Source organism: Rhinoderma darwinii, chromosome 4, assembly GCF_050947455.1.
Source record: "Rhinoderma darwinii isolate aRhiDar2 chromosome 4, aRhiDar2.hap1, whole genome shotgun sequence".
Lineage (NCBI taxonomy): Eukaryota > Metazoa > Chordata > Amphibia > Anura > Rhinodermatidae > Rhinoderma > Rhinoderma darwinii.
Genome location: NC_134690.1, coordinates 352396588 through 352412294, shown reverse-complemented (window position 1 = coordinate 352412294; position 15707 = coordinate 352396588). Strand labels below are relative to the sequence as shown.

Genomic DNA, 15707 nt, shown 5'->3' with positions numbered 1-15707 from the left:
TTTAAAAACGTTTCTTAATTAAAGTTGTTAGCCAGGATTTAAAAAATGATGGGCTAGGCAGTTAATATTAGATCGATGGGAGTCTTAGGGTATGTTCAGACGCAGTGTTTCCAGATGTAATTCGGGTGTTTTACGCCTGAAAAAACGGCTCCATTACATCTGCAAACATCTGCCCATTGCTTTCAATGGGTTTTATGATGTTCTGTTCCCACGAGGTGTAATTTTACGCGTCGCTGTCAAAAGACGGCACGTAAAAAGACGCCCGCGTCAAAAGTGCATGTAACTTCTTGGGATGTTTTTGGAGCCATTTTTCATTGACTCCATTGAAAACAGCTCCAATAACGTGTGTGAAAAACATCTGAAAATCAGGAGCTGTTTTCAGGCTAAAACAGCTCCGTAATTTCAGACGTATTTTGCTACTGCGTGTGAACATACCCTTACTCTTGGCACCCCCGCCGATCAGCTGTTTAAAGTGGCAGCCGTCCCCATGCTGCAGCCTCTGCATTGTTTACATCAGGTTCCAGGCTGGTTCGTACTTGCACGCTCCATCGTTTCCATAGTGACTTGGCATGTAATTGCAGCACGGTCCCATTGAAGTGGATATACCTTAATGTCTGATGGGGAAAACCCCTTTAGGCTGGATTTACACATACAGCGTTTTTGCTGCGTTTTTCATGGCGTTCTCTTAGTGCGGCCACTTGTTACATTAAAGTCTATAGTAAAATATAAAATGCACTACGTACAACTGCGTTTTTGATGCAATTTTGGGGTTGGTGAATTTTCTAAACCGCATACTCTGGGTATGGCGTTTATTCAGGCTTTTTTCCCCCCATAGGATTCTCCTATAGGGCTTCAAAAAGCCACAAAAAAAGCTTGTGCAAAATGACACTAAATGAAAAACAGCACTAAAGACACCAGTCTTCACACAAGTATATAAAATATTTTATATGAGACGAAAGGCAACCTGGGTGAGGTGTAATGATAAAAAAGGTACTTATCCACTGTTCCAAATGCAACTATTTTAAAGAAAGGGGCGCACATATTTTTATGTAAATCACTTTTGAAAGAGCAGGAACAATCACGTTAGGCCTTATTGTGAAACAGATTTCTAATTCACACGACCGTGTTCGGTCCGTGATATACGGTCCACATGTCGGCAGTATTTCCCGGTCCGACCACACTGCAGGGAGCCGGGCTCCTAGCATCATAGTTATGTATAACTAGGAGTCCCTGCCTCCCCGCGGAACTACTGTCCCATCCTGAAAACATGATTACAGTACTGGACGGTTTTCCCGCAGCGAGGCAGTTACTCCTGGCGTTGTACAGAACTGATGCTAAAAGCGTTCCTCCCTGCTTTGTGTTCGGTCTGGCAAATACTGCTGACCATACGGTCCCTATATCACGGACCAAACGCGATCGTGTGAATTAGGCCTAAGGATAGAAAAAAGTGGAACACTTATGACCAGGAGAGGTGTTTATAGATACATAAATAAGGGCAAGCTGGTATTGGCATAGCTTTACTTCAGGCACTTTCTTTACAGCTGGAAAATGTTAAAACAATACTTTGTTTTTTTTTCTTGTATTAAGGGGTTATCCCTCAAAGTGTGGGAGCCTGCAAAGTACAGGAATACACATATTGAGTCATCTAAAACCTAGTAATCAATTTAAAGGGGTTATCCCACGACTGCATTTACTTCCATACTCTCCTAGTTTCTTCACAAAATGAATTCTGTTTCCTGATTGCTGTCTGTTTCCACCATACCTTTCTAGGGTAATTTTTTATATTTAAATCTTGCCGCAATCCACTGTGAATGGGAGGGATCTTCTGGACGCACACGTCACTGGACTTGGAACGCTGTCTCTTACACTCCCCATAATGGTGTTTGTGCAGCTCTGAAATATTGTCCCTCGCCCTGGTGCCGCATCTCTACCCAAGACTTGTTCTTCCTCCCTGCTGTGCTTGCTACAGAACGTCAGAAATAGTCCACTGACGTTCTGAATAGCGCCAATGCAAAGTACAATAAGAAATCGGCGCATTTGCAGTTGTCCTGTACTGTGGAACCAGTACAGGGAAGATAATTACACTGCGCATGCGCCGCTTTCTCAACATTACCATGTGAGAAAGCTTAGGGCCTGTTCACATCAGAGTTCGGTTTTCATTGATGGGTCCTGTCAGACCTTTCCGTTGGAAGAATCCATCAATGGAAAGGCAAACGGAAACCATAACTTTTGTTTGCGTCACCATTTCAATTGTAATGCTTCCGTGGCAAATGGTTTGTTTCTCTCCGTTCCGTAAGGCTTCCTTTTTTTAGCGGAAACAATAGCGTAGTCTACTGCGCTAGTTTCCTCTAAAAAGCACGGAAGCTATGGTTTCCGTTTGTGTTTCCGTTGATGGGTTCCTCAGACGGAGAGGTCTGACGGAAACCGAACACTGATGTGTACATACCCTTAGTCCAGAAGGCTCGCCAGAGAGCCCCTAGCAGATTGATCTGGCCGAGCACTAGTACAGACTGCGCATGTGTGTACTCCTGCGAGAGAATTGCTGTATGGACATGCAGGACATCTGTAATTGGAAACAGGAGGTGCCATACAAGTGAACAAACCGCAATAAATTAAGATAGGTACAGGTTTTTTTAAATGTATTTCTTTTTTGGATTGCCCACCCCCTTTAAACAAAAAAATGTTTAAATCAATGCACATACCTTATCAGCCAGGCAGTTTTCAGACTATGTCTGGATTGTAGGTGGGACGATGCGCCGCATCACATAATGCGGTCTCGCTCAATTTTTCCAGTATGCTCCTTCTGATAATAAAGTAGTCCCCTTCCCAAGTTGTGATGTGTGTATACCACTGATGCCGTTTCTTCTCTGCTCGTCAAGTAACGTAACTTAATTGTTAAAACAGATCTCTAGGTTTCTCCTGTAGTCTGATTTTGCTCAGTGTATGTATAACAGAATTTTTTTCTCACTAGTGGTTTAGGTGCTTGGAGTTTATCATTTAATCCTTCTAGTACAAGGAATCTGCTCTCTATATACTTTCTTCCTCTGCTTGTGGTGGGCTAGTGCTTATACGGCTCAGCTAATCCGAACAGAGGGACCAGCATCCTGATCCAATGATGACAGTAGGTGTATTTCAGACTACCTTAGAGACCCCCCTGTAGGATACCTCGGCCCTCGAAGCAACAAGGCAGCCTTCACTGCCAAAAACAAATTGTTACTCTCCAAAGGCAAAGGCATGCATATAATATTGAAGCCCATAACTTGACTTTTTCTCTATTTGCCCATATACTTACCTGGGTCATGCAATGCAAAGAAGGTGGGGTAACCCTTATAATAATGACTCCCTCAGCACTAGCACATATTACTGTACTGGGGAGACGGCAAGAGGAAACCTTATGCCTTTTAATATTAGCTGAAAGAAGCAGGCTGGACATAGACAGGGTTACCTGGGGGGTTGGACAGTGAGACAGGGTTGACATACAACTATATGGATAGCGTAGAGGGGACATGGACACTTCGGAATTAGAACAGAGAAACAAGGCCATATTTTTGGTCTGTATATTGTCTTGCTCAAAAATGGGAGCACATTGCAGGAAAAGATGTTTTTAGCAAGACAAACCGATCTAACAATTTGCACGGAGCGGCAAGCCACGCATACACATGCCACTTCATTCTCTATGGGACTGCTGGAAATAGTAAAGTGCAGCGCTTGGCCGTCGGAGTTCTCCGTTTGCGGCCGGTGTAAGCAAGTGTCCGCTGTATGAAACAGCCAGCCCCTGCGTATGGCAAGGGCCCAGCTCTGTGCCATACATGTACAGCGGATGTCACTAAGAGGTTAAACACTTTCCTGGGGTAGCAATATTGGAAACAGACTTCCTGTACTACAGGTGTAAGAAAAAGTAAGTGAACCCTTTGGAATTACCTGGATTTCTGTATTGATTGATGGATAATAATCCGACCATATTTTAATAGAAGAGTCATAATGATAGACAAACACAATCTAACTAAACTAATAACACAAAATTGTACAGTTCATGTATTTTATAGAACACGTCGAGTAAACATCCACAGCGCAGGGAGAAAAAGTAAGCGAACCCTTGAGTTTAGTAACCTGTAGATCCCCTTTAGCACCAAAAATGCTGTGCTGTCTCCAGATTCATATTTTAATATAGACTTTCAACTAACATCTGGACACAGCATTTAAGATCCAAAAAAAAAACCACTGCCAAACGCTGTGTGATTCCGGCCTAATAGCAAAATGTCAAATTAAATTGTTAAAAGGGATAATTGAAAAGCTATGTGCACTTTTGTAACAAATCAGTGTTTTTGGTGATTTAAAAAAAACTTTTTAATTGACTTATTAAAAATTGCTTTTACTTTTTAAGATACAGCTGCTATGTATCCTGAATACATAGAAGCTGTATTGTTCCGTCAAAAACAATTCCGTCAGGTCAGCTGGACTTTAGTGAAAGCTGGTCCTGCGTTTTAGAGAACTTAGATGTAATTATTGTTATTGGACATGTAGGATCAACTTTTACTGGAGCCGTCAGTGCAGCTGACCTGACTAAATTTAGGCGAGGAAAGAGGAAAACAGCCACTGCCAGACTCCTTGCAAGCAAAAGGATCAGGCATGTTGAAATCCACCAAAATTGTAAGTAGGGAAGAGGGGGGGGGGGGGGAGGAAATCATCCAGCTCACCATTAATTGTGTCTGTGGACAGACAGCGCCCGGATTCCCGCACGGACAGCGGCAAACAACAGGAGAAAAAATAGAACAAAGATCCAGCGCTGAACGTAAGTAAAAAGGAACTCCTGTTTTACTCTGCTTTGTTACTGATCTATCTCATTAAGTTCTTTTTAAACTTGTTATATCAATAAAATTGGAACAGGAGTTCCTTTTTACTTACGTTCAGCGCTGATTCTTGGTTCTATTTTTCTCATGTTGAAATCCACCCTGAACACCACCTTCTCTCCTCTGACATCTGCCATCAGGGGAGAGCCAGGACGCCGCCATACACATTAGATTGTCTGCTGGTCCCGCTGAAATCGGCGGAGTCACCTGACATACATCTAATCTGTACGCACCATAGCCCCAGCCAAAGTGCATACAGAGGTAGGACAGTGTGATGGCTGTTTGGGTCTCCTTGCAGATATTTATTTTTGGATAGCAAGTTATGGATCGTGAGAGATGTTCTCTTTTGAACACTTTATATGAAAAGTCGGGTAACATTGTCAATACATTGCATTACTTATTTTGCACTTGTTTAGTTGAGCTTCCTCAGAGCAGCGACAGTTCGCTTTTCCTACAGGAGTTGACTGTGGAGAACCTAGTTCACAGATAAAACCCAGAATGCAAGTCACCATAGAAATCTTTGTACAAATGTAGAGTCAGCATAGAATGCTGGGGGATTTCAGCTCTGTACACTGCAGGATTGTGAATGTAGCACATGACTATAATAAGGGATGTAACCTATGATCACTACAAGATAAATTCTATACGTGCACTGTAAAATTGTGTTTTTAATTCCTACCACTTGTCTAGCCATACTCTCCAGCATGGGTAATAATTCTGAAGGTTGTCTATCTTGCAAGCCTCATTAAGTACAGTATATACACAGCTCACCCATAGGAAAAATAAAGAAGTGTTCACTCTAGTCTCTAGAACAGCAGCACATTTTATTCCATACATATTTTCATATCAACTTTTTACAGCGTCATCATCTCCTATACAAAGGAGCATATTGCAGCACATTACAGAGCCGTTCAGCGGCCTGGCACACTGAACAAATATATACAAAAGGTTCTTGGGCAAAGTTACGGCTTTAAATTAATATTTCCACATTCAGATCAGTGCAGCAAATCTATGAAGCTCTCAGTTATAATGTAGTAGTCAATGCGGAGACAAATGATACAGAATCAGAATATGATGTTATGGAATTATTTGTATACCGAGATTTTAGGAGCAATGATTTGACTTCCATTAAAGATAATTAGTTGCTGAAGTACACGCTGCAATAATAATCCCGTAACTACGGTGGCCGGCGGCTAGAGCTTTAAGGGTCGACACACACTGTGCATTACGTGTGGTTTTGCGTGCAGAAAAGCTGATCCTTTTTTTTTTCTAATCCTGGTCAACCGCTGTAAACGCTGGCCATTTCCTCTTCCTGTATGCAAATGACAGCAACACTGTAAGGCCTTGTTCACACAAGGTTTTTGTCTGGCATTTTAAACTGCATAAAAAAAACATGTAGAAACGCCAGCATTTTTAATATGTAACGTGTTTTTGGTGATTTTTATTTAGTGTCATTTTGTACATGTGTTTTTTCTGGCATTTTTGAAGTCCTACAGAGAAGCCCATTTGAAAAATGCCAGAGAAAACCCCAAAGCATGCCCCAAAAAGGACAAACCAAAACGCCTCGTATGTAGGCTCTCATATTTTACCATAGGCTTTAAAATAACAACATCTGGCCAGAACCGTTTTTTTTTGGGGGGGGCGGCGTCAACAGTGAAAAATGCCACTAAAAACACGAGTAAACGCTGTGCGAGTCCGGACTAAATGTGTGCGCATTTGTAACTAGTGCTGCTGTGCAAAGTGGCAAATATGAGAACACCTTTACCATCGTGCCACCATTTGCATACCAGGGGCCAACATTTTAGGCGACTGTTACGTGATTATACTACTATACCTCCGTGACAGATTCTCTTTAAAAAAAATACAAAGAAAAAAAAAAAACATTCATACAATCAATCAGATTTATGGAGAAAAGTCTTTGTAAAGTAAAAGTTTACCACAAACTTTACTCTAAAAACACAGGGAAGTACTAAAGTGAGGTCTTGTTAAAATGAAGTAGGCCTTGCACCCAACTTTAGGGCAACAACAACAGAATAACATGTTGCTAATGGAATAATCCTTCGGGTTCATCTACAGGTCTGGACTTGGGAAAGGTTTTCCAGCCTTCCTCTGATGGGATCTGTGTCCGGACTGTAAACCTGTCTGATTGTGTTACATAACCATTTATCAGAATATAGGTATACGGCAGGCAGAGAAACGATTCTTCGCCTCGACGATAAGTTATACAGTCATTGGGATAGCACACTATTAAAAGATCTGAACGAATACGTTGTTATTCTGGCCATGTTATAAGCCAACATAGCACAAGTAGGACATAAATGACAGACTTCGGCCCCCTGCACACAACCACGCCCGTAATCACAATGCGTGATTATGGGCACGGCTTGGAGCGGACAGCCACCCCCATTTGTGGGCTGTGCTCCCTTTCTAAAGTATAGGAGCACAGTCCGTAAAAGCAAAAAATAGGACATGTCCTATCTTTTGCGGAGGCTTTCTACGGCCCGGACACCTTCCCATAAATATACGGGAAGGTGCCTGTGGACAATAGAAGTGAATGGGTCCGTAATTACAGACGAATTCTACGGTCGTGTGCATGTGGCCTTACAGTGAGCGTGTATATAAATAGTGTAATAACCTGGTGGATTTTTGGAGAATATACCACAGAATAGTATTTTTAGCAATTTTAAAAGAATGCTGTAGTACTAGTTTAAGTATTGTGATAAATATACAGAATATGCAAATATAATCCTCACTTCTTTCCCCAAGAACCACAGCTAAGGTTATTCAATGTCTTCAGGCCTGACTGGGTGCGGTACCGGTATGATGGACTTTTTATCGGTGTCCCTGGAAAGCGCCTTTCTCATGTCTGCAAAGAAAAAAAATCGAACACAAGGAAGAATAAACAGGATTGTATAACACTACACTACTAGAATGACCGTCACACGTCATCTAAACACGTCATCCGGTCTGACCAGAAATACTACAAACATATACTAGGACTTGATAGATTTCTTACATTTAAATTATTTCGCAAGCATCCAAAGGCTATTAACATAAAAGCGAACGCACAATAAATAAAACTGTAGATCGAATGCAGCAAGCCAAAAGCACAATGTAGAGAGACTTTACACAGTAAAAGTTTCTGTTCGGCACATCGGTCAGGAAAATCTCACAAAGTAAAGCCTCTTCATCCATAGGTTGCCACGTAAAAAAAATACATACCGATCCCTATTCTTAAAGGAGGACTAAACCTAAAGTGCAAGGCCTATAAAAGTATAGCTGTATTTGGGAGTATATTGAAATATACCAGTTGTAAGTGGTGCTTCCATACATTTCACTTTTTTGGACTGTATGGTTGTAAATATACTTTCCAACAGGACAGGTTTATTGTAAACTAACATACTTTCCAACAGTCCCATTTTTCAGGCACAGTCTCAAACCAGACCTCAAAAAGGGTGGGGGGTTTATGCTAATTTTAGACGGAGAGTTTCTAGTAAAACAAATTTAGGGTGTTTCGGGGGTAAGAAGGGGCTTAAAACGCTCTGACTGGGGATTCAAATGTTGCCAAGCATGGCTGCAAATGTTTCATGGGGTTATCAGAACTGACAAAAAAAAGATATAGGCGATAAAGTAGTGACCAAAGGGAGAGATATTCTGGAATTCTGTCAGTATTTCCATTAACCCCTCCCTGCACAGCTCCCTTTGTCACCCAATCCCAAGGTGTCGGTTGGTTGCTATGGCATCTGGGAGCCTAACAAATCCCTCAGGGTTGCCATGAGTAAGTTCCTATTGACAGCAAATAATAAATTAGTATTTAAAAAAAATAATAAATCAGTGAAAGTCTCCTAGTGGAACCCAAAAATAAAAACTTTTGAAAAAAAATAAAAAAAGAATTACATAGACTAGGCGGTACAGTTGCCGAGGCAACCGTACGACTCAGAGCGAGTATTGTGCACGGGTCCTATTAGCGTGCAGTTACACTTCTCCGTGCTCGATGTCAGATCGGGTGGAAGAGTAACTTTAGAGGGACACTTAAAGAGGCTCTGTCACCAGATTTTGCAACCCCTATCTGCTATTGCAGCAGATCGGCGCTGCAATGTAGATTACAGTAACGTTTTTATTTTTAAAAAAACTAGCATTTTTGGCCAAGTTATGACCATTTTTGTATTTATGCAAATGAGGCTTGCAAAAGTACAACTGGGCGTGTTTAAAAGTAAAAGTACAACTGGGCGTGTATTATGTGCGTACATCGGGGCGTTTTTACTACTTTTACTAGCTGGGCGTTGTGTATAGAAGTATCATCCACTTCTCTTCAGAACGCCCAGCTTCTGGCAGTGCAGACACAGCCGTGTTCTCGAGAGATCACGCTGTGACGTCACTCACAGGTCCTGCATCGTGTCAGACGAGCGAGGACACATCGGCACCAGAGGCTACAGATGATTCTGCAGCAGCATCGGCATTTGCAGGTAAGTCCATGTAGCTACTTACCTGCAAACGCTGATGCTGCTGCAGAATCAACTGTAGCCTCTGGTGCCGATGTGTCCTCGCTCGTCTGACACGATGCCGGACCTGTGAGTGACGTCACAGCGTGATCTGCCAGAAGCTGGGCGTTCTGAAGAGAAGTGGATGATACTTCTCGTCAGAGCGCCCAGCTAGTAAAAGTAGTAAAAACGCCCCGATGTACGCACATAATACACGCCCACTTGGACTTTTACTTTTAAACACACCCAGTTGGACTTTTGCAAACCTCATTTGCATAAATACAAAAATGGTCATAACTTGGCCAAAAATGCTAGTTTTTTAAAAATAAAAACGTTACTGTAATCTACATTGCAGCGCCGATCTGCTGCAATAGCAGATAGGGGTTGCAAAATCTGGTGACAGAGCCTCTTTAAAAAACAAAAAGGCGGCTATTTTTTTCCTCCACGCTCCAAAAAATAATAGTAGTTAAACGCTAGCTTACATGTACCTTAAAAAAGATGGGAATGTATTGAGGCAAAACAAAGAAAATTGCTGCCTTTTTAATAGGTTACATTTTTACAGTCAGCCTTTCCTCAGCCCAAAATGGCTGCACACAGAGAACAATAGATTGCAATGAACAACCTATGAAACCTACAAAGGATACATTTTGCTACTCACCATAGGCGTCCTCATCTGGCTCCCCATTGCTGGCTGAGTAATACTCGATCACCGTCCTGTACACACTGTAACCCAGCTGCTTGTACATGTTTACTGCGACCTGATTGGACACTCTGACGAAAAGATCCACAAAGAATCCTCCTTTCCTGAATACGAGGAAACGGGTATTAGCACAGAGCATAAAACCCCCAGTGTAACGTACGTAGAAGAATCGTCACCTTTCAGAGATTTCCTCAAGGAGCTCCATGAGTTTAGCAGCCAAACCAAGACGCCGGAATTCAGGAGCTACAGAGAGCGCGGTGACGTGCCCGTGCCACTCCTCTCGGGCCACTGATCCTTCCGCTTTTCCCATGACTGCAACAAAATCAGAATGATTTACTTGAAGTCATGGTGTTCAGACAGACAAGAACATATTCCAATTCCTTAAAAATTCATGATCAACATTACACGCTAATTTATGCTATAACACATGATCAGACATAAAACCATGTCAAACTTATTGAAGACGACCCCCCTGTATAAATAACACTGTCAAATGGTAAAAGCGAAATGATGAGAGGGTCTTGCCACCATTCTCTTACCAGGGGTGGTGGGAGAACAAGTGTCCTAGATAGTGGAGTGTCATGACATGCACCACCACAAGGTGGCCCAATTTTGACTTTTGCTCTATGTATGTGATTGACTGGGTCATGTCTGGAGGAAATAATAAGTCCCAAATTTAGGCCGGGTCCACACAGGACGTAAATGCTGCAGAAAAATCCACAACAAATCCAGCATGTAAGCCTTATGTAAGCACAGGTTTTACACCAAGTTTCTTAAATGTCAAGACGTATCAATGTGAGTGAGCTATCTGCACATTTTATGTAGTACTTATGACAGGGTTATACCCTACATTGTGATATGCCCTATATACCTACGTAGGACATAGCATGTATATTAGGCTATAGAAAAGTACTTACTGTAACCCATAAGTTCTCCGCCAGGTGCTTCGGCAACAATGAAATATTCCGGCCAGTGTGCCAGATACTGTAAGTAAAAAGGGATCCCATACTGCAGCTTCTGTTAAGGTGATCTATTAACCAATAAAAGTAGGTTCCATTATTTTTCCCTATATTGGGATCACGATGACAATCTCATTTCACATAGAACAAATGTAGGTTAAAAACGACTTCAAAAGGATACAGTTTCTGTGAGAGGATCCAAATTTCTGTAGAAAAAAAACCACATATATTATTAAGAGCTTAAAAGGGCCAATACAAAGAATGTGATATAATGTGATAATACAAGATCATGTAAGTGGATTCACTGAGGGCTGTTTTTTTGGGGTTTTTTTTTGCACTGGGAGTGTAGTTACTAGTAGTTTTTTAATAATGCAATACTCCCTAGAGAAATAAAGGTTACCTACCCCTCAAACAATAGACCAGTACACAACATGTCTGACTTTATCGTGTGCGGGTGAAAGGTCAGTCCGAGGTTGCCTGCTGCGGGTAAGATGAACTACACAGTAAATAGACTTAGACTAAGTAACGGATGACAGATGTATGCGGTGTCTACTTTTCAGTGATTATGTGTGAACAATCTTTAACCCCTTCAGGTCGCAGCTATTTTGGGTCATGAGGACACTGCGATTATTTTGTTTCCTCATCACTGTGTTTTGAGGGCTAGAACGCCACTCACCGTGCGGGTTAAATAACGTATTATTATTATATGGGTTGTTACAAGTGCAGCAAGACCACGTGTGTGTAATTTGTTTTTCAGCACTTTTACAAAATAAAAACATTTTTTTTATTTAAAAAAAAGTTGTTTTTTTTTCAATATTAACACTTTATTCAACTTTGTTTCATTATTTTTTTCGTTTGATCAGTCCTTTGACCACTTCTGTAAGGCTTTTGTATGCTTAGTATATCAAAGCATTATTGCGTTTGGCACGGCCTAGTAGTCATACAGCCATGGGCCCCAGCTTACATGGCAATCAATCGGCGCACCGTGACTGTGTCGCGAGGCACCAATGGGGTAACAGGGAACGCCCTGCTACTTAGATGATGCAGAGTTATCGCCAATTCCGACTGTTGCAGTGGGATTTTGCCTGTACATTACAGTAGCTGTGCCAATCACTGGGCGTACTATTATGTCCCACTGTCGCCAAAAGACCACAATTAAAGGGGTTTTCCCATCAGTGAATTTATGACATATCCACAGGATACGTCCTAAATGTCAGATAGATCCAGGTTTCACCTCTGGGACCCCCACCTATCTCTGGAACGGGGCCCCCTAAACCCTGTTCTACCGCTGTGTGCATAGTAGTGAATGGCAGATACGGAAGCAGTGGAGCATGCGAGCTACGCTGTTTCAGTAACTACCATTCAGTTCTATGGGGCTTACGGAAACACGAGCTACGCTATTTCGGTAATTCATGGTCGGAAACCACACTCTTCAGCCAAAACACAGAGCAGTAGAACGGGGTCTAGGGAGCCCTGTTCTAGAGATAGGTGCGGGTCCCAGAGGTGGGACACGCATCTATCTGACATTTATGACATATCCTGTGGATATGTCATAAATGTCTCTGATGGGAAAACCCCTTTAAGAACGCGATGTTAGGCTCAAAGCAACCTTCCATACATCTTGCACAAGTACAGAGCACCTTCGTAGGGAATACACAACACTTCTGTATCACCGCTGTATTCCCTATGAAGATATAGACATATCTCCTCTTTTACACGCAGACCGGACGCCGCCAGGTGAAGAAGAACCATGACATGTTCTTTCAGATGCCATATAGATACGGATTCTCCGCTGTAAATGTCAATGGGGACTGAAAAATTGGATCTGTGAGAAACCTCCATACCGGTACTGTTTTTTTTGTCCTTAAACTAAAGTACAAGACCACATGGAATTTCAGTGTTCAGCAAGCATGTCCTTCTCTAATGTGCCGTGTGCTGCACCAACAGAGGCTAGCAGGAGGGACTGAAGCACAATATTTTTTTTTACGTATATTACAATTTCGGTTAACTTTAAAAGGGTTTTGTGTTAAACAAAAAAATATTTAAAAGGGTTTTGCAGGAATTTACTTTAATGCCCTTCGGCACTCCAGCTGTTGTGAAACTACAATCTCCAGTACTCCCTGACAGCTTTTGGCTGTAATAATAGAGCCTTTGGATGTGAGTGCATGCTGGGAGTTGTAGTTTTACAAAGGATGGTGTGCCAAAGGTTGCTGACCCTAAAAGGACATAAGATCTCACAGAAACCACCTCTTTTCGGATTGAAGCAGCGACAGCGATTAGCCGACCACCACAGGTATGGCTGTTTTGTTGGGAGAAGTTGTTGTCAGCTATATATTTTCCCTGCAGTGGCTGACTGTGTAATACATAGTCGCCAAGCGGGGGACCCCTATAATGAGGACAATATACCCTAATAGGGCATATGGATAGGGGTTGTCTTTGTTAGGTGATGCATTTATTACCTCTATGGCCATGTTAAAGAGTATTGGTCACCGGACCATCTTTATGGGAATGCTTTTAGGATTCGAAGGACTTGTTCAGACAGTGCAGTTTTTTTTTGTTTTTTTTTAGCAATTGAATGGCTACCATGTAATACCAAAGTAATGTATGGCCCTCCTTGTCTAGAAGCCAGAACCTTGGTGATCAGTTGATCTCTGGAACAACCATAATCTAAAAAGGAGTCGTCACAGTGAGAAAACCTTTTTAAAGTGTCCCTCTAGTTATACTCTCCTGCCGAAGTAACATCGGGTATGGAGAGACGCCCCTGCACACGGTGCAGAGCTGTTGCCGTGGCAACTGTACGACGCCCGTAGGGTATCATGCACGGGTCCAATTCATATTAATTAGACACATGCACGAAACTCTCCAGGCATCGTACGGTTGCCACAGTACCAGTACTGCCCAGCGTTCAGGAGCGTCTCTCCAAGCCGATGTTACTTCAGGTGGGAGAGTATAACTAGAGGTACGCTTTAAAGGGAACTGGTCATAATTGTTTGGCACCCCTAAACCACCGCCATGCCGTAATAGTGGACACCCCTTTATATACTGACCAACGCACCATAACCTAGAAAACCAACTTATTACCCATAAAGAGTCATCAGGCTGGTTTGTAATGACGTAGCACGGAATGGGGGACATTAATGAAGCAGGGAATGGCGTGTTTAGGGACCCGTACATACAGGGACGTCTTTATCTCAGGCATGGTGGTGGTTTAGGTGTCTCAAAATATGTGACAGGTTCCCTTTAAGGCCTGCCCTATAGACTCATTCATACGGGGTACCCTATATGTTCCTTAAAGGGTTGGTTTCCTGACAGATGCTCTTTAAAGCGATTGTACAGGATTAGCACAATGTGGCTGGTACCAGAAAGTGCCAGACATGTCCATTGACAGCTCTATTGAAGTGAACGGGACTAAGCTGAAATATCACATACAACCCGTGGCACGATTTTTGGAAGAAAGCAGCCATATATTTCTAATCTTAGACAATCCATAATGCTCACACTAATCTAATAGGCTTTTCTCCTAGACAAAAGTCCTACAGGCCTACTTGTACTTAGGACTACATAAGGAACCCACAGAAAGAATATCCTAAATATCACGTGTGCTCCCGCCCCTTATCTCACATGTTGTTGAACCGAAAGAGATCGTCGCAGTTGAAGGCTCTCAGCGAAGTCATCCTCTCTGTACCAGCAGAACGCCGGGCAGCACTGGCGGAAGTCGGGCAAACACAGGATGAAAGTGTGCGCGGAAGTGACGTCACAGTACTGGCAAAACACTCGGCTGCCATGCGGTGTGCTGGCAGGGCTGTTGTTTCGGCGATGCAAGGACTGTGCAGTTGTAGATGGGCGGAGCGTAGGTCTTTATGACCAATCAGTATCTGCCGACAAGCTATTCTTATCACAGTTGTCACTTGTCACTGGTAGCTGTAACACATTCCTATTTTAGTTACTGCAGATATTTGTAAGAGGGAGCAGCAAGTTGTAGTGTAGTGAAATCTGATATTACAAATATGTCTCCTGCCTTTCTGACGGCTTTTGACCGTGGCATAAAAATGCTTTAATATTATTGTTTTCTCATGGATCACTGCTGCAATCACTTTACAGTTTAGGTGGCCGTAGCTGTGGGGGAGATTTATCAATACCGCAGCGCGATACGTACAGTGCACTAGTCTGAGCTGACGCACGTGAAACACAATGCCAGGTCAGAGCGTGCGTCGTTTTCTAATCAGAAAAGGGTCAGGAAAGCTTGATAAATAAGTCGCACAGAGGCTGTAAAGCACCAGTTACATTTTCCGACACAGGAAAATGGGCGTAGGGGCTTTATAAATATGGTGTGCAACTCGAGCGTTATGGTTTTCAATGAATATACACAAAAAAAAAATGGCAGATATACATTGATAAATCTGCCCCAATATGTCTGATCCGTAATGTACCCGTGTGAAAGATATCATACGTCCACCCTATCACTTCAGGAAATTATAATTTTTCAATTCACCATGACTGATACTATAATGTACAATATACAATGTTATGTCATAATTGTTGGATCCTGAGGCGACGTGACACGTTCTTACCTCAGGATCCCCCATGAACTGATTGCCAATCCCTTCACGTTCCCATCTCCGGATTGGGGAGATGGAGGCACCATTTCATTTTCCACCTCAAGCTGCAAGGCCTAGAAACCCCCCTGATGATATTACACTCTTTTATCAAGCTGTTA

At 42.4% G+C, this 15707-nt stretch overlaps 1 protein-coding gene across 2 annotated transcripts; it reads right to left on the bottom strand.

Moving 5' to 3' along the window:
• Positions 1-5655: 5655 nt before the first annotated feature.
• NAA20 (N-alpha-acetyltransferase 20, NatB catalytic subunit) lies at positions 5656-14727 on the bottom strand. 2 transcript variants are annotated; one of them, XM_075862966.1, is made up of 7 exons: positions 14612-14727; positions 11172-11196; positions 10949-11039; positions 10208-10343; positions 9990-10135; positions 7604-7716; positions 5656-6228 (listed from the first exon to the last, which is right to left on the bottom strand). In XM_075862966.1, exons 1-6 carry the CDS (start codon positions 14662-14664, stop codon positions 7631-7633), a joined length of 537 nt encoding a protein of 178 aa, XP_075719081.1. In that variant the 5' UTR covers positions 14665-14727; the 3' UTR covers positions 5656-6228; positions 7604-7630. The 2 variants fall into 2 exon arrangements, with proteins under 2 accessions (XP_075719081.1, XP_075719082.1); XM_075862967.1 differs by having other exon boundaries at positions 5656-6162; positions 14612-14726.
• Positions 14728-15707: the final 980 nt, after the last annotated feature.